Here is a 25,524-nt window from a genome sequence, read left to right as displayed (position 1 = left end):
ATTTGAAAATAAAACATCAATAATCAAGGGGATGGTGTATATTCACAAATGCATTTGCAGTCCTGAACCTGCATCTTGGATTCAGTAATCACTTGACCCTGTACGCCTATGTAACTTTGCAGCTGCACATGTAAGCAGGACTAGACCTTTTAAAAAGTTTGGCTCTTACATGCTTAACAGCTTGACCTATGCCATATTAGAAGCCCATGCATCAGATGTAAAATGGAAAGTCATCGAACAGATCCAAGAGGTAGCAGGTGAATTACCTAGGCCACATACAGACAGTTTCTCCTGGGAGAGTTGCTGCTCCCTGGAGAAATCACAAGTGTGCAGATGTTCAGGATTTTATTCCAAGAGCAAAAATGGCCGCTCCAAGAGCAAAATAACCTGGAAACAACCGGGGTTAAATCATTACTGGGAGCTTTCCCTTGAGAGAATGAATGAATGAATGTCTTTATACATTCAGAGCTTTCCATTCAATCAATTTACAACCCTCCAGATGAGAACATGAGGCTTCGAAACAGCTCCATTTCAGCTACCTGAATTCGGAAGAGTAGGGATTAATGATCTGCTCCTGAACACAGGATTCGGTTGCTCTGTTTCAAAACCCACATCTGAAAACTGGGGTCACAAGAGCTCAGCATCGAGCATTCCTCATAGATAACAGACATTTCCCCACAGGGGCCCACTGAGAACAATGGAGCTGACAACACTTCAAGACATACAGCAGTGCAATGATTTAATACTGCCTGGTGCCCTGTGCTCTCAGTGCTCATTTGAGTCCAGAGAGAAATCTGGATTTTGCTAAACAGGACAGCTGTAATTATTTGCCATGCATCACACTAGTAAAGGGCCAATCCCTTTACTTGTCCCCTGGGTAACCAGTGGGACAAGGCTTTTCCAGGGAGTCTAAAGGAGTTCTTATCTTCTTTCAAGCCCCTTGAAAAATCCCAGTCCAAGTGTACTGTCCCTGACTTAAGTGGGACCCAGTCCAAATCCATGAAACATTGTGTGCTGCTAATGGATCACTGTCTTGAACTCAAGAAAGGAGTTTGGTGTTGGTGACTGATGCACAGTACACACTTCCCACAAAAGACCTTTGTTTCTCCTTTCCCAAGGATACAAGATACATACTCTACGAGTAACTGAAGTATCCGTCAACTCAACAGTTCCTCAGCTGTCATGAGGTTAACCAGTAGCTGCATTGTTTAACTCCAGTGACAGTAGGTTACCAAAAAGAACCTCCAACCAGCATATCCAGCATTGCATAATACCGTCTCTCTCATGCATTCATCATGCAGATTACAGTTTCTATCATTTCCATGCTGTGTTAGAACGAGAACTAAATATTGAAAAAACACATTTTACTAACATGCTAACTGGAGCAGGCGGCAGTAACTGAAACTTAACAACTAAAGAAAGGTCAGTAAAGTCTCAGGGAAGAGTCAGGGGTTAGCAGGTATTAATTTAGGTTGCAAGAATTAAAACAATTAAAAAAAACTGCTTGGAATTTTGAGACAGCATCCAGAGCCATTCTGGAAACTATGGTTTTAGACAGGAAGTGACTCTGTATTTTTATCTTATCTAAGCTCCCAAATCAACTCCAAGTAGATTGTCTACTTTCTCATTTGTCCTGCTGAGATTTTTAAGAATGAATTCTCTGACCCCCATTCATTCACCCCTCTTGTTTTAAAAGGTTACTGTCAAGAGAAAATAAAGATATTAAAATTATGGTGCAAAAAAAATCCTACATTATGTTAAGTTTTCCCTTGTGGAAAAAATCCTGTAGGACTTAACAGAGATGAAACCCCACAGATATTCCTCTAAGCAGCCTACGGAACTCAAGGGCCTGATTCTGCAAAGGACTAGTGTACTTGTCTGCAAAAGGCCACGTGCAGAGATTAGATTACAGGATTAAGTCTTGGAAAGAATTATACTCTAGACCTAGAGTTTCATAACGTGATTTAAAAATTATATCACTAGGCTGCCTCTGTTAAATTCTATAGGATATGCACACAAAGGGTGAGATGATTAAAATAGAAGGATTAACAAAAATATTTTCCAACTATCTAAACTGATAGTTTCTTTTTCTGCATTTCATTCAGCTTGGACAGTGAAACTAGACGTGTAAGGGTTTCCTCATGTTAACACTCAGTTTCACGTCTCGTTATTCATGCACTCTTGCCATGCTGACAGTTTAAAACCCAAAATGAAACTGTTTTTATAGAAACTTTTCTCTCAGTTCCATGAAAACATTTCATTTATACTAGATTTTGCAAATATACATATACAAAACCTAGATTTTGGACCTGCATTTCTTGACAGTGCCCTGCCTGAAGCTGCTTTCCGCATTTCTCTTAAGCCTTGTTTCTCCCCAGAGGTCTGTCTTACTCCCTGACTCTCTCTTTTGTTTGAAATTTCACTTTCTCCTTCCTTCACTTTTTAGGCCCCAATCCTGCAAGCTGATCCATGTAGGAGGGTGAAGCCTAGAAGCTGAGTACTTATGGCAAGCAGCACACCATTAACTTAATCTGGTAAGGACCAAAGAATTTGCCCCAGGGAGAAGCAATGGCAGGATCAGTGTCTTAGAACATAACATTCCGTCTCGTCTTTAATTTTTTTTTTATTTAAATTTTCTCTCCATAAAGATTTCTTCATGTTTAGTTGAGTTTTAAAAATTTCTCCTTTCTTATCTATACCCTTTAAATTCCCCAGCACTATTCCTTAGCCATGGGAAAAACTTCCAGTAAAGCCTGATCTGTTTTTCCAATGCTCCATCCTACTGAGGAGTCAACCCTGAAAAATGGCAGGCCTCTTTTTATTATTCCCTTAGTTAAAAGCTCAATTCCAAGCCTTTTTTCCCAGGAAGCCAGGAGAAGGATGTAGGTCAGTAGGTTAATTTAAGAGGGAAAAGAGGGAAACTGAAGCATGGTAGTTTTTAATCTGGTACAGACTATGCTGTCTGCGGTTAGACAAACCAATTTTCATTCCATCAGGGTGTCCATTTGGCTTGGAGACCAGCATACAGGGAAGCAGAAGAGGGCAGATCACCATGCCTAGACTTTGTGCTCATTGACTTCCTTACACTGTCATCAGTAGCTGCCTTATCTATTTTCACCTCAGGCAGAAGGCGGCCCCCAGGTACATTGGATGTGGGGCCGCCGATGAGAGACACCACGCCGTTGCAATCAACCGTGCTGTTCCTTTTCACATTCCGACGAAGGTTTGGGAAGATTCGTGAGGACCGGCTGCCCTGGCTGTAGCCACTGTAGCCACTGTAGCTGCTTCTCCGATCCCGACCACGAATAGGGATGAAAAGGGAGTCTCTCCTGCCTTCACTCTCCTCCACCGTGCTGTGCTCGTCATCAGCAAACTCATTCTCTGAGCCTGGGTCACGGAAGCGCCCCTTGTAGCTGAAGATGCTGCTCTTGCTGTTGTGCCGGGAAAGGAAAGGGGAGCCAGGAATGCTGAGGAGGGACTGTCAGGGGGAAGAGAAAGAAAAATAGTGCAAATGGTACAGACACAAACAGAACAAGATCAAAGGATGTCATAATTCAGTGCAAGCACTTGTCTGTTGCAGCTGGGTTCATGCCATTTGCAAGGGGACGTTTATCTGCATCGTAGGAAGCACTATTACTTAAGTTTAGTCACTCCCCAAAAAGTTTTGTTAGCATGGGTAGATCAACCAGGAATGTGAATGAAATCATCCCTCACACAACTCAGTCATGCCAGCAGATGCAATTTACTAACAGCAAAGAATCTCTTTTCTGTTTCAGAACTGGTTAACAGCTCCCTTTTCAAAAGCACTCTCTTGCTGGTAAAAGCCAAGACCATTTTCACTTCGCCAGAAAACTCCTCTGAGCCAGCACACTACAGAAAGCTTTCTAGGGCAGGAACTGATTGGTCTTCCATGTCTGCCCAGTGACGCTTTCATCCTGTTTTTGGTCTCTACGTAGTTACAGCACAGACACAAGTAACCCCGGGGAACAGGCTCAAAAGAGAGGCACAGGGACTGCGCTCTCTTTTTGCCTCTAAAAGGGCTCCTTCAAAACAAGGTGAACCTACATCTGCAGGGCACTGTGGCAAAAAGCACCCCTATCTGTTGCTTTCTTGCTGGGCTCTAGGACAAGACTTCAATCCTGAACTCCTTCGCTCGATCACCTTCAGCAGAAAATAAAACTCTAAGAAAACTATATAACCGTAGCAAGCTGGGTACAGTTTTCAAAAGGCCTAACCACTTATGCTCCTGACTTTTAACTGAAGTCACCTGGGTAAATCTACCGACTTCAGCGCTTCTTCCAATTTACACTGCTTCATCTACAGGACTGGACCCAAGCATCCACTTGATCCAATGTCAACCAAAGTCAATGGACTGATCTCCTTGATATGCCATGTGCACTGAACCAGGCCCCAAAACAGGAAATTGTCCTGAGTGGAAATGAATGCCCCTTTATAACAGCAAAGAATGATACCTGGTTCATGATGGAAAATTTCCTTCCCAGCCTGTTATCTGGCAGCCTGAAGGCCTTTCTCCTCATACCATCCTCCGATTCAGACTTGAACACTTTCTCGTTGTCGCACTTTTCGTCACCTTCTGACAGCTCTTTGTCCTTTCGCTTCTTCCTCCGGTTCCGCCGCTCCTTGGCGCTCTTAGAACTGAGCTTGGAAATCTCAGAGGAGCTTCGAGACACCCTGCCCCCACCATCATCCTCCACAGCATCTTCAGAGACTGTCCCTGCTGAAGTGACCATGGCCGCAGCCTGAGGGAAGAGAGAAGCACTATGAATCAGTTAGATTAACTCTCCACAGACCTCAGAGAGGTAGGAAAAGGGTTTGGGGCAAAACAGTATCCGTCTCACAGGCAGAGGCAGAGCTGCCACTGCAGGAGGCTGACCAAGGACCCTGGCCTCTATTTTCTGCTCTGAGAAGGAATGTGGTCTAATAGGCATAGAACAAGACCAAGGGGCAGTGCTCCTAGGTGCTATGTTCTCTTCTTGGAGAAGTTACCAGGGACTTATGGGTCTGCAGACTACCCTTGGTTCACTACATAAGCTTTGAGCAAGAAACTTCACTTCTTTGCCCCTCAACTCAATCTCTGTGAGGTGGGTAAACTGAGGCTTACCTGTTTCACATGGGAGTTACCAGGCTTAACCAGAGACCTTGAGAGGCTTTGATAAAAGGTGCTCTAAGACTACAAAGCTAATATAATAAACCAGCAGTTACCCAAGGACTTCACCATTACCAGCGTGCCATACATCTAGAATGTCACGGGTGCAGGAGAGATCCAACAAGGACACTTCTGGCTACAAAAGCACCAGCCCCTGCTACTTGAGTGCCCTTAAAAAAAAAAAAAAAGACCAGTAGGACAAGGCATGTGAACACAATGGAGAAAGGTCTGCTTCCATCCCAAAGAGAGGAGATATGCCCAGATACATCATCCAGTATAAGTCTATTTTATGGTAATATGACTCTGCCCTGCACCTGAAAGGGAAATATCTATCTGTTAAAAATTATGAACTTAAAAAACAAAACAAAAACACTAACCTGTGCTTCCTCTTGCTGCTTTTTCAGCTGTTCCAACATGGCCTTAAATTCTGCCTCTTTCTGCTCTGCTTCCTCCAGCGTGGCCTGGTTCTGCTCTTCATAAGCCATGGCTACCACAGCCAAGATCAGATTGACTAGATAGAACGACCCCACAAAGATCACCAGGACAAAGAAGATCATGTAGGTTTTTCCCGCTGCTCGCAATGTCTGAAAAGAGACCGCCATTTCCTAATAAATCCCTTGACAGAAGAATGACTACAACATGGACCTGGGCACCTGATCCTAGGCCTCCTGACACGGATGGTCCTACAGAAAATATACGATGCTGTATGCACAGCAGGTTATCTAACATCTTAGCAGGTCCCATGATAAAGCATTAGGATACAGCACTCCCAGTCAACTTAGGCACAAGGAATGAAACGTCTCTTCCTACTCCCTTTAAAAGCAATCTTGATGCAATATCAGGCAGGACTTAACATTACAAATCTGACCGAAGAAGACATGTTTAAAGAGAGTCAGAAGCACAGTTTGAAATGCAACACCAACTCCTTCAAACAGATGGTGGTTCAGCAAGATGACAAACTGCTACAGAAGTCTGAACTGTTCTTACACATTATGGAACCACCCTGCCCTCCACAGCACCTGGATGCCCTCTGTTATGCTACAAGAGAGTGTCAGCAAAGCTGAGGTGCACGTCCCGTGTGCAACATACAGCAAGACTTTTCCAGCATTCACAAGAGAATCTGCTATAAGCTTTAAGAGCTGGAACTGCTTTTGTAGGATGAATCCTGCCCAGAGTGCTACCATTTTTCCTCTCCTTAAAACATACCTCCTCTAAAGTCACACAATGTACTTATGGGCACTCATTTAGGATACCATAAACAAGAATACAGTCCCCTCCCCCTGGCTCCCATTTCCTTCCCCCCCCCCCAAACAGAGAAGCAATACATTTACTTACTAATTGATACAAGTTTTCCCAAAAGTCCTGAGTCATAAGGCGAAATAAAGCCAGAAAAGCCCAGCTGAAAGTGTCAAAGCTTGTGTAGCCATAGTTTGGATTCCGCCCTGCTTTCATGCACGTGTAACCCTCCGGGCATTGACTGCAGAAAAGATACAAGATGTCTCAGGGCATCAATATTGAAAAAGCCATAAGGACAAATTACCAGGTCACTTGTTCCTAGAGGCTATAGGGACTTCCACAGGACCAGGTCACAGCAGTTGATATACACTTTGATTTCCATGTGGGCTGCACCAGTAAATAAAGGTGCGTTGACAGCCCTAGAGTCTGGAACAGTGGCCCACAGGGCAAAGATAGCGCGGCATGAGGCTGGGCCTGGAGGGCCTAGCAGCTGACTCCTTCAACCCAAGGGATGACCTGGGCGAGCCTACTGGAGACAGTGGAAGATTTTCTATGCAAGTCAACAGGCGAAGAACACAGTGGCAGAGACCAGCATCCAGGAGGCAGGCAATGCCACTTGTGGTGGGGCAAGGTCATTCGAAACAGGCACTTGCTCAGTGGAATACAGACTGAGAAATGCCAACTGATTTCCTGATCAATGCAGAATTAGTAAAACAGTAAGCAGCAACTAGGCTGGACTATGACCAGTGATCTAGAGGTGAGACAATTTCAGAGAACATTGCCAGCCATCCGAGCCTCCCAGGCCTTCTGAATAACCTAAGGGTTCAACAAGCAGGTGGCTGAATTTACCAATAATATAAATTCTTCCTCCTGTTCCTACCCTTTTTACTAATCCAGCTCCTCCTTAAAGTCTCTCTAACCGTAAGGGTAACTAACACCTTTGTTTTCTAGTAAACAGAACTCTTTTACAAATATTAGAGAATACTGTAATCTGTACCCATATTTAAATCAATTACTCTTCAGCTAATTAAAGGGGAGCACTAAAGATTAGGGCTGGGATTTTCAAAAGGAGACTACAGGCAAAAAGGAACACAGGGTAGTATTTCTAAAAATACTGAAAGGACCAGATTTTTAGACTTATTTAGGCACCTACAGTCCTAAATGACAGGAGATAATAAGAGATTAACAGGAGTTGTGCTCTTACTTTACATAGCCTCCTTCGAAAAATCCCAGCCTATGATAAGATTGGTCCTTTTCCAAGTAAGCTGAGGGGAAATAACCTGTTTAGTGCAATTTTCCATACAGATCAGATGCTTAATTTTAAGTGGTGCAAAGTGAAGCAGAAAAGAATATATTTTTACAGTTACTTTTAAGGTATAACACAGCAATGCAGCAGGTCTGTACAGCTGCTTGGCATCAGGCACAATGTATGCAGAGTAAAGATACCATTGCAGATGGGGACTGTACAACAGAAGCTAGCAACCAAAGAGAACGGGCTGCAGGCAACCTCCTCAGCCTCTGCTATCATTAAACTGTTGATGAAAGACACTCTTAATTTGGCTAAAACTCAACACTTACCCTGCATCCGAGCTGTTTCCACAGAGTAAAGGATCAAGGGCCCCAGGGATTGTGTAGAAATTTGCTAGGGGGGAAAAAAAGATTTAAAGGTGTTTCCATGCACACAGTTATGGGTCTGAGCATTTTGCAATACTACAGAAGCATTGATAAAACCATCATCTGGATTATTTTCCTTTAAATAATTTTAGCTGAGCTAAACAGGCCTGACTTTGAACACCTCCCTGTAAGCCAACACAACAGTTGAAATGGAAATACAAATGAACTGCTGGCACGTGGGAGCAGATTAATACCCAAATGGGGAAGGAAGCTGCAAAGACCTGGAGCCAGATTCCCCAATACCACTCATCTTATGACATCAATTGCACCAATGGATAGGTGCAAAGGTTGATACAAGGTAGTGAGGAATCAGGCCTGTAACAACATCCAGCACAGGTTCAACTCAAGTGAGCACTACGTGGAGACAAAAAATGGGCGGACGCTTGAGCTTCCACACTTCACTAAGCAAAACTAAGTGTCCACAAGCACCTTTCTTGACTCAGGATCATGCCCAGGTGTTATTCCAAAACCAGCTTTTGCTTATGTTTGAAGAGTATCTGGGCACACCCATAAGCATTTAGGATTCACTGTTCACACAGGTGACTACCTCCACACCTGAAGTCAAGATACTCATCACCATATGAACCATTAAAATAATTGTGAACAATGTGAGAGTGCACTGAGTTGGTCTAATAAAAGATATCAGATTTACCCAAAGAACCTTTTCTGCCTACACCCCAAACACTGGAGCTTGGAGGCTTTTTGGCTTAACAGTGCCAGTAGAGTCTGTCATGGCTCCAGAGCTACTGCTCCATGCTGAGGGGATAAAGGCTTCTGTGAAGTTCCCACTCCTCACAGAACCATAGAAAATAAGAGTTGGAAGGGACTTCAGGAGGTCACATCTAGTCCAACCCCCTGCTCAAAGTAGGACCAGCCCAACCAGATCATCCCAGCCAAGGCTTTGTTTAGCCGGGTCTTAAAAACCTCCAAGGATGGAGATCTCACTCTATGGGTAACCTGTTCCAGTGTTTTACTATCCTTCTAGTAAGAAAATTCTTCCTAATATCTAACTTAAACTTCCCTTGCTGCAACTTGAGACTATTTCTCCTTGCTCTGTCATCTGCTACCACTGAGAACAGTCCAGCTCCATCTTCTTTTGAACCCTTCTTCAGGGAGTTTAAGACTGCTACTGAATCCCCTCTTAGTCTTCTAGCCCAGTTCCCTCTGCCTCTCCTTGTAAGTCATGTGCCTCAGCCCCTGAACCATTTTCGTTGCCCTCCGCTCGACTCTCTCCAGTGTGTCCACATCCTTTGTGTAGTGGGGGGCCCAAAACTGGACACAGGACTCCAGATATGGCCTCACCAGTGCAGAATAGAAGGGAAGAATCACTTCCCTTGACCTGTTGGCAACACAGCTACCAATGCAGCCCAGTATGCTGCTAGCCTTCTTGGCAACAAGAGCACACTGCTGAGATGCTTTTCAACTGAAAGGTACTGCATAATCTGACTCCAGGGAAGGGAGAAATGAAAACATATTCCCCTTTTGCAAGTAGAGTATGACAGTGGCTAGTATGAATCTGAATCAGTATTTGCAAAGGAAAACACTGAGCTTCGTTAGGTCCAAGATGGGACGGCAATTGCCCTTCTTCTTTGGAATAAGGAAGTAACTGTTCTAGAATCCATTTTCCTTGAGGTATGAGGGGACTTACTGTATTAACCTTAATATCTAGCAGAGGGGAACTGGACCCTTTTAACCAGGAGGATTGCCTCCTGACCACTGCTATGACTGTGAACCAGGAGAGAATATCTGTAGCAGCCACAGCTACTTGAAATGTGGTCTTAGCTCCTGATTGTTCTTTGGGTACAAGGACTAAGAAGACTTCTTGCAATTTTGCCAGTAAAGAGTCCACAACATTGGTAATATGCTTATAGCTGAAGAAGTTGTACATGGCAAAGAGAGCCTTCTGAACAGCAATTCTGATGTGAAGGAACAGGCATTTCATCCAAAGGTCTAAGGATTTAGGCTCCTTCTCTTTGCAGTAATCTCAGTGGCTTTGCCATCATTGGCAGCAGCCCCTACCAGAGAGAAGCGTGCAGGATGTAGCACACTCAGCCCCTCTCAGGGCCAGAAGGCTTCAAAAAACCTATTAACTTGTGGGCAGCCTCACTGACTTCCTCAAGGGAAATTTGCATGATCTGGGCTACAGAATGCCTTAAGTCCTGAATGCCCTGAAAATCTTCACAGCTTCTGGGGCAAGAGTCATGGCCCCAAGAAAAGAAAGAGAGTTCAGACAGGAGCAATAGAAAAAGCATAGAAGGGTAGAATGGAGGGCTTCAAAAGGGCTATAAGCTGCAGTTAGCATGAGTCAAAAGAGCTAAACTGAAACAGGTAAGGGAAACTGGGGAGCAGGAAGCATGAACCATCTTTTATCCCTTCAGTGTGGGGTAGGTATAAGAAAACACAGGGCCATTAATACATCTGTAGATGAGGCAAAAAAAATCTCTGAGCCCAAGTGCTTGTGACACAGGCACCCAGAGTGAGGATGTGCATACAGACAGCTACTTGAAGGAGACCTACTGGTTACAAACAGACAAGCTCTGGCCATCAAGTTTTTTCTGCAAATACTTGCATTCTTTCTAAGCCAACTCTGACTGACACAAAGAAAAGGCTCCTGGAGTCAGGAGTGGCAGGTGCATGGGGATGCTAAACAAATACAATGAAAAAGGCAGGGGTTGGGCCCAGGCTTAGTACAGCCACAACTCGGAGGGGGACAGAGAACACTTGTGTCCCCTGCTCTAGTGCCTGGAGCCTCCTTGCTGCAGAACCAAAATTTAATAAACTGAATGCACCAGCCACTCCAAGTCCTGTGTGTGTTTAAAGTGGAGTTGTACTTTGGCTATGCTGTGAAGGGTGGGACATGGCTAACTGGGATTCTGCAGGGTTAAAAACTCAAAGAGTGTTTTACAAGTCTGATTAACTTTGCCTGATTTCTCTGGATATGATAAATTACCTGGAATGTTATAACAAGACAGTTTCTATTTGCAATTGTCCACCTTTCTATACAGACTACCCAGAGAGCAACAGGTACTCTAGGCTCCTCATTCCCAAGGCTGGAAAGATCAGAGACAACTATTTTTAAAGTGTTTAGTAATTTTGGATGCCCAAGTTGAGACACCTTAATAAGACCTCATTTCCCAAAAGTGCAGAATGCCCTCTTCTCTGAGCCAACCCTCTTTAAGGTATTGGAAGCTGGGCACCTAGAATTACATGTGGACAACAATAAGTCATGTATAAAAGAAAGTCTTTAGAGAGCATTGCTGTAGAAATACCTACACTTATTGCTGGTGTATTCCGCCCAGTCAAACCCCCTGGAACCATTTTCTAGGAAGGTCTCATTGAGGTTAATTGGCCAAATCACACACTTGTTCCTCAAATTGCCCATAAACAGCTGCAGTCCAATCAAAGCAAAGACACTTAGGCAAAACACTGTCAAGATCATTACATCAGATAACTTCTTCACAGACTGAATTAGGGCACCCACAATGGTCTTCAAGCCTGCAGAGAAAACAGAGCTAGAAATCAATTCCACATCATAACCGCTCAAAAAAAATCAGATATGTTGCACATTCCATTTAAAAACATGCAGCAAAAAGATTACTGCTCAAGAATGGCCTGGTCCATGAGAACTGGAGCACTGTAGCCATCTATACAGGTTTTCTCTATAGTTCATTGCTTATGGCAAAATACCTTGGTTCTGAGAGAACCAAATTAATGCCTAAAGGATTTCCATTGACTCCAGTGATTAACTAGAAAAAAATGAGACCCAGCTTTTAAATTCAATGAAAATCCAAAAGTTGACTCTTCAAAATATAGCTATACAGCATATTGAGGAGGCCATGGGACAAATGGTAGGACTTATCTGTACACAACTGTTAAATTAAAGATAAATTGGTGAAAAGCCCTGACTGAACATACATATATGGGTTTAAACCAGATTTATATGGTATGAGCTAAATAGAAACAAGCCAAGCTGAAAAGATATCAGACTGCACACAAAGTTCCACCTGTTTAACTAACTTGCTTTAAAATCCCAGTTTTAGTTAAAGCAGTACAACTTTCCACCGAGACTGGGATTTTATCATTTCAGTCTGGTATAAGAGAACTTCATTCATTCAAAAGCCTCAACATGCCCCCCCCCAACACACCACTTTTCCTCCCCACCACAATAAATGTTTTTGGTATTTCATAAACTATGTGCCAAAGCTGCAGAGAGTGGCTGTGTATAAATGGACATCATGGCCATAGACTGTACATGCACACAGCAAGGCACAGAGAAGTCCAAAACAGAGCTCTGCCCGTATTCCCAATCAGTCTGTTCCACACAGGTACCATCTTTGAACTCAGTGGACATTTTGCATGGACAAAGAATGCAACTTAACTCCTCCTAGTCTAACCTAGGAGAAAGGTGTGCAGGATCAGATGCAGAAGGAAGACAGGGTTAAGCCAGTAAAACAAGCATATCTAACATCCAGTTGGACTATCTTGAGTTCATAGTTTGGAGAGGGAGGGGGAAGACAGGCAGAAGAGTTTTCTTATATGTGGGGCCTGGACAAAATTTTTAAGGATAGTTATAGATAGCCCAGAAAATAACCCTGGGACACTCCCTCCTCTGGCAACTCCCAAATCAACTTTACTCTGATTACAAAATAGAACAGGTTTTTTTCCCCACCAAGCTGCCAGACCCCACAACTTCAACAGATTAAAATAAAAGCCACTAGCATCTTTACTTAGTAACTAAGAAAGGGGAAGCAATGCTTCCCACCAAAACAAATCCAATTAAAATGAACCCAAGATAAAATACTTGTAACCACCCTCCCCCACGACAAGCTCCACATCTCATTTCTGAGAGACACAACAGAGAACATAAAAGTGCTCACCGATATTAGATCTTAGATTGAAAAACAAAGGACAGTTGCTCTAACTGCTCATTACAAACAAAAAGAGATAAGGCCTGATTCTTTTGGCACAAGATAAAAGGAGCTCTACTAATGCCAATGGTGAAGCCCACTGGGTAGGACTGGCACTGGTCTCACATGGCAGAACACGCATGGAGGCAGGCTGTTGACCACTCTCTTTGCAAGCTGCGGCAGTTTCTCCTGGTCTAATATCAAAAGGAAGCAGCCTCTGAGCATTTTCAGTGGTTGCATCAACTAGGAACCCTTGCTTAGCCTTTCTTTTCCTGTCATTCACTTTGTGAAAACATACACTTCAGTTGATTTTAAAATGCCAGGCAATTCTCCTCTTTCTGCTGTCTTCCTTCTTCAGCATCAGTAAATCAGACCCTTTTCCAATCTTCAAAATTTTACTTGCCTCTAATTTCTGATCTTTAACCAGCAAGGAAAACAGTCTTCTTTTTCTCATCATCTTCCTCATCATACTAGGAGTTGGATAAAAAAAGTATGCCCAAGCCAGTAAGCTTCCCCCATGACTACTCAACACGGATGTCAACACCCCTTGCAACACATCTTATCACTTGCTCTGGAACAGATGCACCACACCAGATCTTCCCATGGGTGTATCTAAAATAATTCCCCACCAGCAGCAACGGCATGTGACTTTCCATTGTTTCACAGGAAGGCTCTCTGGGTCCCCTCAAATGTCTCATAAACTCCTCAACTACCTCCCTAAATTTATCCTCCAAAATATTCTTCCAGATCATGAAGGTGATTTCACTTCCTCTAGTCTCTAACAAGAGAAATGGATCATCCCAGATAATAACTCTTGAAATTCTGATAGGAGACACTCCACCCTTAAACATATGTAGTAAAGTACTGCTACTTTTCTTTTCTTTCTTTTTTAAAAAATCAGCCAGACCAATAACTTACCCTTTTAATTTAATTCCTACTCCTTTACTTCATCATCATAAAAAAACATTAAATGAGTCATTAGATGGTCTCATTTATTAATTTCTTATTCCCTTGATCTACTGCTAGGTTTGAGCACTTTCAGATGCATTGTATTGTTCTCAGACCAGGCATGATGCTCATCCCCTGGCTTACAAGCCATTAGTACTCCTCCTATCAGTATTCCCATGTCACTGTACTAGCTTTTTCTTCCTTGCTGCTTTAGCTGCTTCTTTGCAGGGCTAAGTTTAGAGACTCCACAGGCAGTATGAAGACCATGCATTGCATCTTCACTGCAGATCCAAAGTGCACAGGATGTTTTTGCCTTGGGGAGAATTAGACTTTCACCCCTGGCTCAGGCCAGCACACCAGCCTCTTTTAATAAACTTGATAAGCAACCCCTCTTATGCTACCAACAACCTGATGCTACTGGAAGTGCAGCCTTTTGAATCAGATGTGAAAAACAGAGCCAGTGGCTGCCTTCAGTTGCTAAAAGTCTGATGGCATCTTTATCCTTCAACGGTTATTTGATAGCCCCTGCATGAAGCAGATTAGGCTAGTTTCAACCCAGTGATTATAACTGCTGCCTGTCACTGCTGGCTGTTTTTAGTAGGGTGCCCAAAAATTAAATGGACTGTGAAAAATCAATCTACCCTAGACAGGAATTGTGCACCCTGATTCTAAACCTCATGGGCAACTTTCCCTAAACTGCACTGCACCTGTTTGAGGATTCAGAACTTCATCTGCTGCAATCATAACCAGCAGCAAATTCACAAGAAAAAATGTTAAGAATGAAAAAAGATCAATCCAGAAGTTCTGTTCATCATTTCCAGCTGGAAAAAGCCTCACAGGCTGCAACTCTGCTCCCTCTGAGCCATTAAGGTCTTTCCATCTCAGCTTATAGTGAACTTGCCTCTAAAAATGTTTGAATACAATTAAACTCCAAGTAGGCGGGAGCTGAATCACACGGTCTTCTCTTTTCTCCAGGACTTTTTCAGACTTCACACAGATTTACAGGGGCCTTCAGAAAATCTCAGTGCTAAATAATGCAACAAGCCGAAAGATTTATGAAACTCTGTACATTTCCATCCGTAGTCAGGGAGATCATAGGTGCTGAGCACGGTACATACAAGGCAGGTAATCACTCCAGAGAAATTTTTTTTCCAGCGATGGAAAAGGGTCTTTGGCAGTCTACAGATGGTGTCCTCTTTTTGGATCATGCTGCTGGGATGATCTCTCAAATGGTCAAATGCCAAGGCTACATAATTTACCGTATTTCAAAATGATGGCCAAGTTATTAGTTGTATTACTAGTAGTAGCATTTAGGCTTCAGCTGAGAGTGATGGCCCACTGCAGCAGGTGCTGTACATACTCATAGTAAGAGACCCATAAAGAAGTTTACAACAGAAAGATAGATAAACTGCACGTTTTCAAGTGCTAACAGATCCATGGGTATTTAACGTTCACTCCAAGCATCTCTGCTATTTCAGTTCAATACTGTAAATGCCAGGGTGTGACATTATGATGGAGCTTTATCTCTATTTCCAGAATTCACTTTTCTTGATCTCTTTGTATACAGTAAGGTCACAAATGGAGAAAGCGAGGAGGGAAGAGTATTGATCAAAGTGCATCTGAACCGTGTGCAACTTATCAGTCATCAAACAGTATGAAGGAAGTTGAATAACACGAGCCGAACCCAAGCACAGGCAGAAATTTTACATCATGCAGTAAGTATGAACTACAAGCTTCAGCTAAGCAGATTTACCTTCTGATTTGCAAGCTTTAAGACATTCAAGAGACTTTTTCCTGAGACTAACCTTTGCAATTATTGTTGGATGCATTTTAAAGTGTGGGTCCATGCTGTAACTTGCTACAGTTCATGCAGTGCTTAAACAGAGCATGCAACTACCGAGTGGTCCGAATGAGTAGCTATTCATCTCTAGGGAGATACTGCACTGAAGTGGAAGAGTCTTGTTAGCAGTTGTCCATTTGACTTAGGCACTCCAAGGAGCTTTATTGCTCTTAGTTCCTCTACAACCAATAGACAACTTTAACAATCTGTTCCCTTCAACAGCCTCACTCTTGCACACACATCTTTAATGCACGTAAGGTGTAACTGTCCATTGCCCCACACAGTGAACAGCCAATTATACCAGAAGAGTTCTGCCTGACATGTTTTAAACCTGTGCCTTACTGTCCAGCCCATATGCCTGGAATCACCTCCATGAATGAGGGGTCCAGTTCAACCCTAAGCCCTGTTTGGTGCTGGCTGACAATGCACAGGTACCTGGCACCAACTGAAGTATGTGCAATTCACCTGTGCATAGTCCCCAACAGGAAAGGTTGGGACCAACACATTCCTTTAACATGGGTCACCAAACCTACAGATAGTAGTGCCTATGTTACCATTAATATGGGATAGGATGGAGCTGGTGATGTAGAGGTAAGGGTCTACATAGCCTATTGCTGAGGCACTAAACTGTATAGACCCCTTGCCCCTGTGGAACATTAGCAAGCAACATATCTCCAGCTCTGCATGATTTTATTTTTATACTTGGTCTAACACCCACTCAGGACAATTTTAATTATTTATAGAAGGTTTATTTAGCACTTGTCACAATGATAAGATGATTCTCTCTTTGGCTCAGTGTGACGTTAGACATGCTGAAGCATAAAGAGAAAGCTTTTCAGATTTTAACATAATCAAACATATTTTTGGGGAAGATCCCCTTCAACCTTGGAGTCCATAGAAACTAATACACTAACTCTCTCAGCCCTACAACCTGCCCTTTCCAGTCTCAGTGAATGATGAGCAATCCAGCAGGTTAATTACATAAAGGTTCTGTGCCCAGTTCTTGGTGGTGGGACAAGGAAAGAGGTAGTCTCTTCTGGGTCTGAGCTTTACACAGCGAAAAGCAGGAGTCATTCTGGACCAGGTTCAGGTTCGCATGAATGATGAAACTCTGCCTCTTTTTAATTCTAGGCTTGAAATTCAATACAGTTAGCACTGTAAAAAGGCAGTAAAAGCACAGCCACTTCCAGCTGCAAGGTTATCACCTCCAACTGAGTTTACTACAGGTGATTCAGCTGGAATGCAATTCTCCCTTCTCCAAAGCACAAGTCCCTGCCAGGGAAGCTAGAAGGGAATCTTAATTACATGTTAGTAGTATGGGGTCCATGACACACAGCTGAACAATACTAATCCTTTTCAGAGAGAGCAGTAGCGCTCTCTTGCACAAATAGCCAAGGCACTACACTCTCACACTAATTTCATCCAGCTAGATAAATACAAGAACACATCTTAAAGCCACTTTCTGTTTGAGTGAGGCAGTTGTTTAGTCATTGTATTGGGCTGACAGCATCACAACTGTACTGAAAACACATTATTATCAGTAATAATGAGACAGCTGTTCCTCCTCCAGTGTGCATCTTAAGCAGCTGTACTGCCAGGCACCAAAGGTGGCTAAGGAAGAGTATTCATTTTAATTAAGAAAAGTTCTCTGTCATTCAATGTAATAAAAGCAGGCTACATGTAGAAGCACCATGCATCAGGCAACTGTATAAATAGGTAGGCTTGGCAGTCTGGAATGGGAAGAAAATGATTTGGCCCTCCAGACACTTTAGTTTCTTTCTTTCTTTCTTTCTTTCTTTTTTTTTGCAAAAACCTATGCAGCAGTACACTGGGAAAACAGCAAGATTTTGCTGGTGACTTCATTTTGCTACACCCAAAGGAATACACTGCCAGTTAAAAAAACAGGGGCACATGTCCTATGCTGGAAAAGTTCAAGAGACTGATTCTCTCCTTGTTCACACCAAGACAAAAAAACTCAGCAGAAGTCAATGCATTGGCATGGGGTATGATGCCCCTAGAAGTACGCAAAGAGCATTTGCAGAAATGAGATGATGTGAAAAGACACTAAAGAGTTCCTTTGAGTGCTTTGCTTCCAAATTTTAGCCCCAAAAATGGTAAGCTTCCAAATGCACATGTACTGAAGAAACCTCTTAGGTGAACCCTGATCCTCTGATCACCCTGATGATATGTATGCTCAGTAAAGATTTCAGTGGTGAGGAGAACAGTGGAATACATGGAGCCCGGGTGGCCACCCCCTTCTCATATAATGTCTGCTAGGTCAACTGTATGGCATTCTAAACCTAAGACTATTGATAAAACTGGTTTCCAGTATTCAGTGAGAAGATCATTTTGGGGTCATGAAGCCTAAGCTTTCACATTATTGCAGGAGCCCCAGAGGACTCCTCGGCATGATCTGATGCATGTTGACTTCATCCACACCTTGACTCTACCAATGGTGTTTCACACAGTAAATCTGTTAGACAGAACAGGCTGGGTGAAAACTCCAGGCCTATGGGATAAAGGAGTATCAACCAGGTCAGAACTGTCCCTCTAGCTTTCAGAACTACAAACTCTATACCTGGCTTTTCAAAGACATAGTAATTGTACAGGATTTGCTGGTCTAAAGTAATTAAGTACCAGTGTAAACTACCCAGCAGTTACACAGAATATAATAGTTCCAAAGGTAATTGTGCCAAGTAACCAGAACTGCAATAATCCTGTGTTTATTCTGTGGCAACTGGATATCTAGGAAATTATAATGGCCATACAGGGGTGGATCCACGAGGGTGCGGTAGTGTGGTCACACCAGTTCACAGCTAAGGGCTCTGGTCTTGGATGCCTTATACAATTGCAGTGAGCTCCCCACCATCGTCACACCCCATTTTTTGCCATCCTGGTTCTACTACTATGGCCATACCGGCCATGTCTAGACTGAAAACTTCCCACATCGATGCCATACTGCTCTGCATGCACTACCCCCCATAAAGAAGTAGTGAAATCATGTCCATGCAACACTAAGGGTGGACTAATTATCCCTGCTAATTAGCCCATACTCAAGTATTCAGCACCAGCTGCTTTAGATAGCAGACAGAAATGTGATACTCCACCTCCAATCAGGTCTTTAATTTCTAAAAATTAGGGAACAGCTTAAACCCTGTAAGCAGGTGGTTAAATATCCCTTCTGAATTACTTTATCATTGATAATTATGACACTGCTAGAAATTCACACTATCCACATAAATGTCCAATCCCTTTTTTTAAACAGTGCTAAGTTCTTGACTTTGAGTACTTCCTGAGGCCATGAGTTCCACGGGCAATCTACATGCTACCGGAAAAAATACGTTTTGTATTAGTTCTGAATTTGTCATTTTTGAGAGTGTTCCAGTTCCCCCAGCTCTGATCATCAGATACGTTATCCCACTGGAAGGTAGTGCTGCAGCTCTATCTAGAACAGCCCTAACATGTCAGATGGGTGAAGAAAAGTCTTTGATGCAACAAAAAAATATATGCAACCTGAACTGGTGAGTCGACACAACCTCTCCCCCATCGGCTCCAAAATATATCAATTCATGCTCTCTATAAACATTCACCTGGATTGTCAGAAAAGACAACACAAGGCACTTGGTGCTTTACATCCTCAAAATACTGTGCAAATACTGATTTATTAAAAATCTCACACTGGTGAGGTAATTAAGTAGGTAACTACACCCCATGTTGTACATCGGGAGATAAAGCACAGAAGAGGGAGAGTTTCAGTCTTGATTACCAAGTGGCTTCTAAATTTGAATGCCCACCTTTAGACCTAAAGTACCTAAAATTTCAACTTGAAGCCATTTGAAGCTGTAGGGGGTTGGTGAAGGTATCTTGTTAGTCACCCAAAATTAGAGTTGCATCTCTACTGGCAGCTCCAGAGAAAGAACTTTGCAGCCCCCAGCTTCCAATTGTGTGCTCAGTCCACTAAACTATGCTGCTTCTGGGGTCTCTTACAGTGAAGGAAGCACCATCACTCAGCATTTTAAAAACCAGACTAGACAAAATACTGGAAAAAGCATGGTGGAGGCTTACACTGGCTGCGTAGGAAGTGGCTGTACTGGGTGAGCTAGTGGCCTCATTTTTATGATTGGATGAAAACTAAAGCATTACATGATCTGTGATGCTAGAAATCAAGAATGCCCTGGACCAGATTCTGTCACCTTTACTCACACTGAGTAGTACTTTCCCCATGAGCAGCTCCCGGGAAGAGCAAGAAAGTCTAAGGGCACATCACTCAGGTTTACCTAGATTAGTTTAATATAGTCTGCGCCAGACCAACCATCCCCAATAGTTAAAAATTTGTTTGTGCCCTAATGCAGAAGGGTTTAACTCTCCCAAGATTATTAACTGTTATTTAAAATTCCCTCACTATTACTCCTGTGGAAATTCCTGAAATCAATGGGATGTGTCATGGGATAAGGGGAATACTCAGTTTGAATAACGGTGAAAGTAGCTGGTCCTTTACTTGTTAAACCTTAGGGTCCCTCATATAGGCTGGATATACACATACAGAGAAAGGTGAGTTTAAATCAGTGGGTATTCATCCAATAATTGTTAATTGTTCTGTCACAGCATCTAAAGGGCCTGACATTATTTCCTTGTATCACTTGCTATTCATGCAGACTGCAAAGCCCATCAAAAATGTCCCAGTGTCATTTTTGAAAGGTAAGTGGTAGGAAGGAGGGAAAAAATACAAAAGAAAGAGAAGCACCCGAGACACCAGGCTTAGTGCTTAAACGGTTTCTCACCTGGAATAACAGAGATAGTTTTCAAAGCTCGGAGAACTCTGAAAGTTCTCAATGCTGAGACATTCCCAAGGTCCACAAACTCTGTGACATATCTGCAATGAGGGAGGTCACACACAAGAAACACAATGACAATACACACACCAAGAAAACAACAACTACAGACAATGCAATACGTCACTCACAGGGGCCTGACCCAACAGCTAACATCAACCGGAGGCTGCCTTACCTGGAATTACAGAAATAGTTTTCAAAGCTCTCAGAACCCTGAAAGTGCGCAGAGCTGAAACATTGCCTAGGTTTACAAACTCTGTTATATACCTGCAGAATTAAACCAGAGTTAATGGTACCATTGGGGTCACCTTCCTTTTAATATAGTTGTTTGTAGGAAACAGCTTGTAATTTAAAAGGCTTCAGAAATTGCATTAAAAAGAGAGAACTAGACAGACAGACAAAGCCAAAACATAGTTTTAAAGCATTTCAACGCTACAGGCTAGTTTGCCCAGTTGCGTGTTTTGCTATTTGTGTTCTCTCCTATTTGAAATCTAACATTTTGTTACTATTGGACCCAAGGAAAGCATTTAAGAAGGATTTTGCCAAGGAAACCAGGCAGTTTGGAGAGAGCACCTCCTCGATTCAATTCCATCAGCTGTATTTGCTCCACTTTCCTCCCTGCTTTTAACAAAATGTCATCATCCCTTGAAGTTATTAAAACCTTTCATTCACAAACTTTTTGGATGTTAATTCCATAGCCCTTCCCACCTCTTCATAAGCCACAAGTAATACAATCATACAGCAACCTTTATGGGTCAGGAAGGAAAAAACTTTTACAAGACACCAAAAATTTAGTTTTCATCTCCAGTTTAAATAACAAATTAAAATATCATCATGCCATAAGGCATCTGGGCTTCTTGTTACTTATCAAACCTGGTAGGCAAACTGATTTAAGCAAAGGAGGAAAATATGAGCTGGGAGAAAAGAACGTAATGTGCAGTAGGCTTCATTTTTGTCATCCTCTGCACCTCTTCACTCACCCATGAGTACTCAACATGCAGGCTGAGAAAATCTTAGTATGTAAACCAAGGTTCCAGGAGAAGTGACCAACAGAGTATTTAGAAAAATTCCTAGATCCCAGCCCTGTGCTCAGTTCACTTGAACATACCACCACTCTTGCACAGGAAGACAAAACCCTCCCTCTGCAGAGGTGGGCATTCAGAAAGTTATTAATTGCGTAAAATTTGTCCAACTTGGAGTATTTCATCAGCAGGTGCAGCTCTGCTGACTTCAGTGGAGTTGTATTTAACTCTGTGTCAGCACTGCATGTATCAAGTGAAAATTAGGAGCCAGAATCTGGATTTTAACTTTTTTGTGAGTCTTTTAAGATTTGATTGGCTTTAACCTCCTTTCCCCCACCCCTGAGGAGTCAGCTCTCCCACACATTTCATTCATACCCCAAGTCTAACTGGAATAACTTGAAAATTCAACTTACGCCATCATGATGACACTGAAATCTAACCAGTTCCATGGATCACGCAGGAAAGTAAAACCATCTATGCAGAAACCTCTTGCAATAATTTTCACAAGTGATTCGAATGTATAAATACCAGTGAACGTGTACCTGTTAAGGAGGATGAAAAAGAGAACTCTGTTACAAATAATAAGAAGCAAAAATTTCAATCAAAAAGGAAAATTAAGGTTAACATATATAAAATTTATGAGCCAAGGGGATACTAATGCCCAATCCCACTGATGTAGAAAGGAGCAGAAGCAGGACTACCAAATAATGACAACAAAAAATTCTGGAAGAACTTAAAAATGGGGGAAAGCAGAAAACACTTTAGAGAAAGCTACAATCCCCTTACACTCCCCCCACCCACAGAAAAAGAATTAAATTAAAAACACCCGGTACTTACTCCACATTCTTCGACCATTCAGGTGGGTTACTAAAAGTCATGAATACACAGTTGGTCAAAATAGTGCACATAATGATCATGCTAAATACTGTAGGGTGAAGTCAAGGAAGAAATGGACACTCTTGTTTGGCTATTTTAGTCAGTGTCAAAACATTTCCCTAAAACACACTGCAGTACAAAGATACTTTAAATGAGAATGATTTCCAGGCAGAGACTTATTTGTTATGGGCTACATACAAGGTTTGAGATGCATCCAGCAATCACAAGAGACAAAGAAAGAGAAACAGATTTTTTTCACAATTTTCCCCATTCACTTGATTTACATGGGCTCCACTGGGCTCTCTTGTCATGTGGGTGCTCTCAGCCCTATAGCTTTCACATTCATTTACTGTCCTACAATGCACTCCCACTCTGCTTAGGTAGCACTGGTACATTACACCCACTTTGTAGCGTGAACAGTTGATCAAGGCACTCAGCAACAGAGAATGAGACCTGACTCTCCAAAAGATACGGAAAGACAAAGGCCCAGACAGGAAGTTCAACATGTTCGCATACATTAACATTCACGGTAAGTGACTATTTAGAATGGGTATATGCAGCGCCCTGGCAGCAAATAGAGAAGCAGGGATAAATGCATGAAAGCATTCACACATACCCATTCATATACTGCCACCACACAGGGAAAATGAAAAATATTGTCCTTCACCTCTCCCTAAGGTTAGGGCTTTTTGCTGCTAAGTACTAAATGAGAAGGCTATAAAATTATATTGTAAGCAGAGAAAATCAGGTACATGAATAAAATATAGAATCTCTACCTCATATTTCATAACATTTTACAATCATCTTTTAAATGAAATGTTTCCCCAGACAATTCCATCTACAGTCAGGAATCTCGAGACATGATTTGCTGGTAAATGAAGTAACAGAGCAGCACTGCATTACATCATTTGTAATGAAGAAACCTAGCTGGGATTTCACTATGGGGAATTTTTAATATCATGAGACATGAGGTACAGTTGATAACATGTGTGTAAATGCAAAGTAAATCCTACTGTGTCAGAGCTAGCACGTTAGAAACCCAATATTCATCTCTGGTTTCTGATTATGTACACTCTGCTGAACATGTAAACACAGTCACCTTGCACTAGCAGCTAAGTGTTGAGGTTGAGTGACAACCTGTCCAAACTTGTGCACTTGGAAGTCCCCCAATATGTTTGCTCACTGCTGCAGGTACAAACGTGTGCACAAGAAAAAAGTGAACACATCTAAAAAGCATTACTCAAAAAACAAAACAAGGTTTTCTCAAAGGCAGCACAGGGCTTTCTTACTTTTCTGCTACAAGAAACGAGGGGAAAAAATCTCTTTGGCTCTTAAAATTGAAGACCATTCAGAAGACTGTGACTGCTTCATTTTAGTCCAATTCTGCGTCTTTATATTCAACAGAAGTCTTTCCACATACTTCAGTGTGCTTTGGCTTAGGTCCAAGTTCCAACGACAGAATTTTCACCTCAACCTGTCCAGATACACACCCATCAATGAAATATCCCTTGTGGTTGGGTTTACCAGACAAAAGATGAGCCAAAAGGAATCCAGTTCCATACCCAGACCTCAACCTATGTTAGAAGTACTTGTAGATTGAGCCAACTTGACATAGAAGCCTTTAGGATGTCACAGATACAAGACTCAACTAGGTCTACATTACAGTCACTTTCAGAGTATAAAACTGGGAATGACCAGACTACCTAGGCCAAGTTCATCCAGAATTTTCTCTTTCAGTAACATAAGCATCAGACACTTCAGAAAAAGTTCCCAGAAGCCCAGCATGGTTCATTTTGGAATAACCTACCCAGACAGGGGAGTATGAGACACACCAATAGAGATGGATAGAACATAATCATAAATAAAAGCACCCTTGGCTGTATTTCCAGCTCAAAATCTGGTTAAATATACTGCCAGCTAGATAAACCTCAGTACCTCCTCTTGCGAAGAATAACTGAAGACCATTCCTGTTCTGACATTTTCCAGTCTTTGGACATTGATTTGGAGAATGGATACAGGTATACACAGTGTACTGCAAGTCTTTGTAAATGAAGCGTACCTGGTGTGTCATGCCTAGAGGGGGTATAAATATTTATTCATAAAAAGTTGCTGCTGAAGTGAACACTATTCATTCAATCCATCGGGAAATCCTGAACCAACTCCATCAAGTGCAGGACCATGCTCTATGTACATAACAGTTGAGCAAAGCAGCAAGACAACAGGTTGTTAATTACATTTCTCAGCAAAACAAGACAACAGAAGAACAGAAGTCAATTAATAATAAAAAGGATATGAATGTATCAAAATTTTAATAGCTATTCTCCTAAGCAGATTAAAAGGACTTAAAATGTACAAGGCAGGTGTGGCACTAAATCGGAAGAGTGTTTTCCCTCTGTTTAGTACTACAAAGGTCTGCAGAGAAAGGAAGAAAGAAAGTAAGTTAATGTGCATGAAAATCAACGTGTTAAACACATAAGAAAAAGATAACTTTCAATGTAAGAATTATTTTTTGTGAGGTTTTTACAATCTTACCCTTTTAAGCAGTTTTCAGTTATGATGCAATGTACATACCATGACTTCATTAGCTGTTATTACCTGTCTTATGGTAGTTTCTAGAGCACAAACCAAAATCAAAAGCCCACTGCACCAGACAGTATGTATAGGTAGGGGCCATCCAATCTCTGCCCCCAAGGGCTCACAATCTAACCACATATGAGAAACACAAAGGGTGGGAGAAAGGAAGTACTTCAACCCTCATCTTACAAATCACAAACCAAGACACACACAGGTGAAGCGACTTGCTCAAAGTCATAAAGCAAGACAATTCAGTTCTTGGCTCTGCTGCTGAGACCTCAAGTCCTAGTCCAGCGCTTCAAGCACAAGACCATCCTCCTTTCCAGTGGTGGGAGCTTGCCTGCATTTCCCCCCCTCCAACCTCTGGTAATAACATTGCCACCATGCATCACCTTGTGGCAAGATGGCAATTCACTACCCGCTTGAAGCCCAACCCTGACAGAGCTGA

General features: G+C 42.3%; 1 protein-coding gene across 5 annotated transcripts in view; it reads right to left on the bottom strand.

Moving 5' to 3' along the window:
- Window positions 1–25,524, bottom strand: part of SCN8A (sodium voltage-gated channel alpha subunit 8) — a 90,438-nt gene that overhangs the window by 33,386 nt on the left and 31,528 nt on the right. For 2 of the 5 annotated variants that reach the window (XM_090056021.1, XM_090056024.1), the window contains exons 1-9: window positions 22,464–22,543; window positions 22,040–22,168; window positions 20,554–20,645; window positions 11,351–11,572; window positions 7,982–8,045; window positions 6,503–6,644; window positions 5,545–5,751; window positions 4,473–4,760; window positions 3,086–3,478 (exon numbers count right to left, since the gene is read on the bottom strand). In XM_090056021.1, the coding sequence (XP_089912147.1) occupies window positions 3,086–3,478; window positions 4,473–4,760; window positions 5,545–5,751; window positions 6,503–6,644; window positions 7,982–8,045; window positions 11,351–11,572; window positions 20,554–20,645; window positions 22,040–22,168; window positions 22,464–22,543 (1,617 nt within the window). Of the gene's footprint in view, window positions 1–3,085; window positions 3,479–4,472; window positions 4,761–5,544; window positions 5,752–6,502; window positions 6,645–7,981; window positions 8,046–11,350; window positions 11,573–20,553; window positions 20,646–22,039; window positions 22,169–22,463; window positions 22,554–24,795; window positions 24,915–25,524 lie in introns of those variants that run through there. The other 3 variants (XM_090056022.1, XM_090056025.1, XM_090056026.1) reach the window with 2 other exon arrangements.

The sequence above is a fragment of the Crocodylus siamensis genome, chromosome 6 (assembly GCF_052110815.1).
Source record: "Crocodylus siamensis isolate JL-2025a chromosome 6, ASM5211081v1, whole genome shotgun sequence".
NCBI lineage: Eukaryota > Metazoa > Chordata > Crocodylia > Crocodylidae > Crocodylus > Crocodylus siamensis.
The sequence above is the reverse complement of the archived record's forward strand: the minus strand, read 5'-3'. Positions and strand labels throughout refer to the sequence as shown.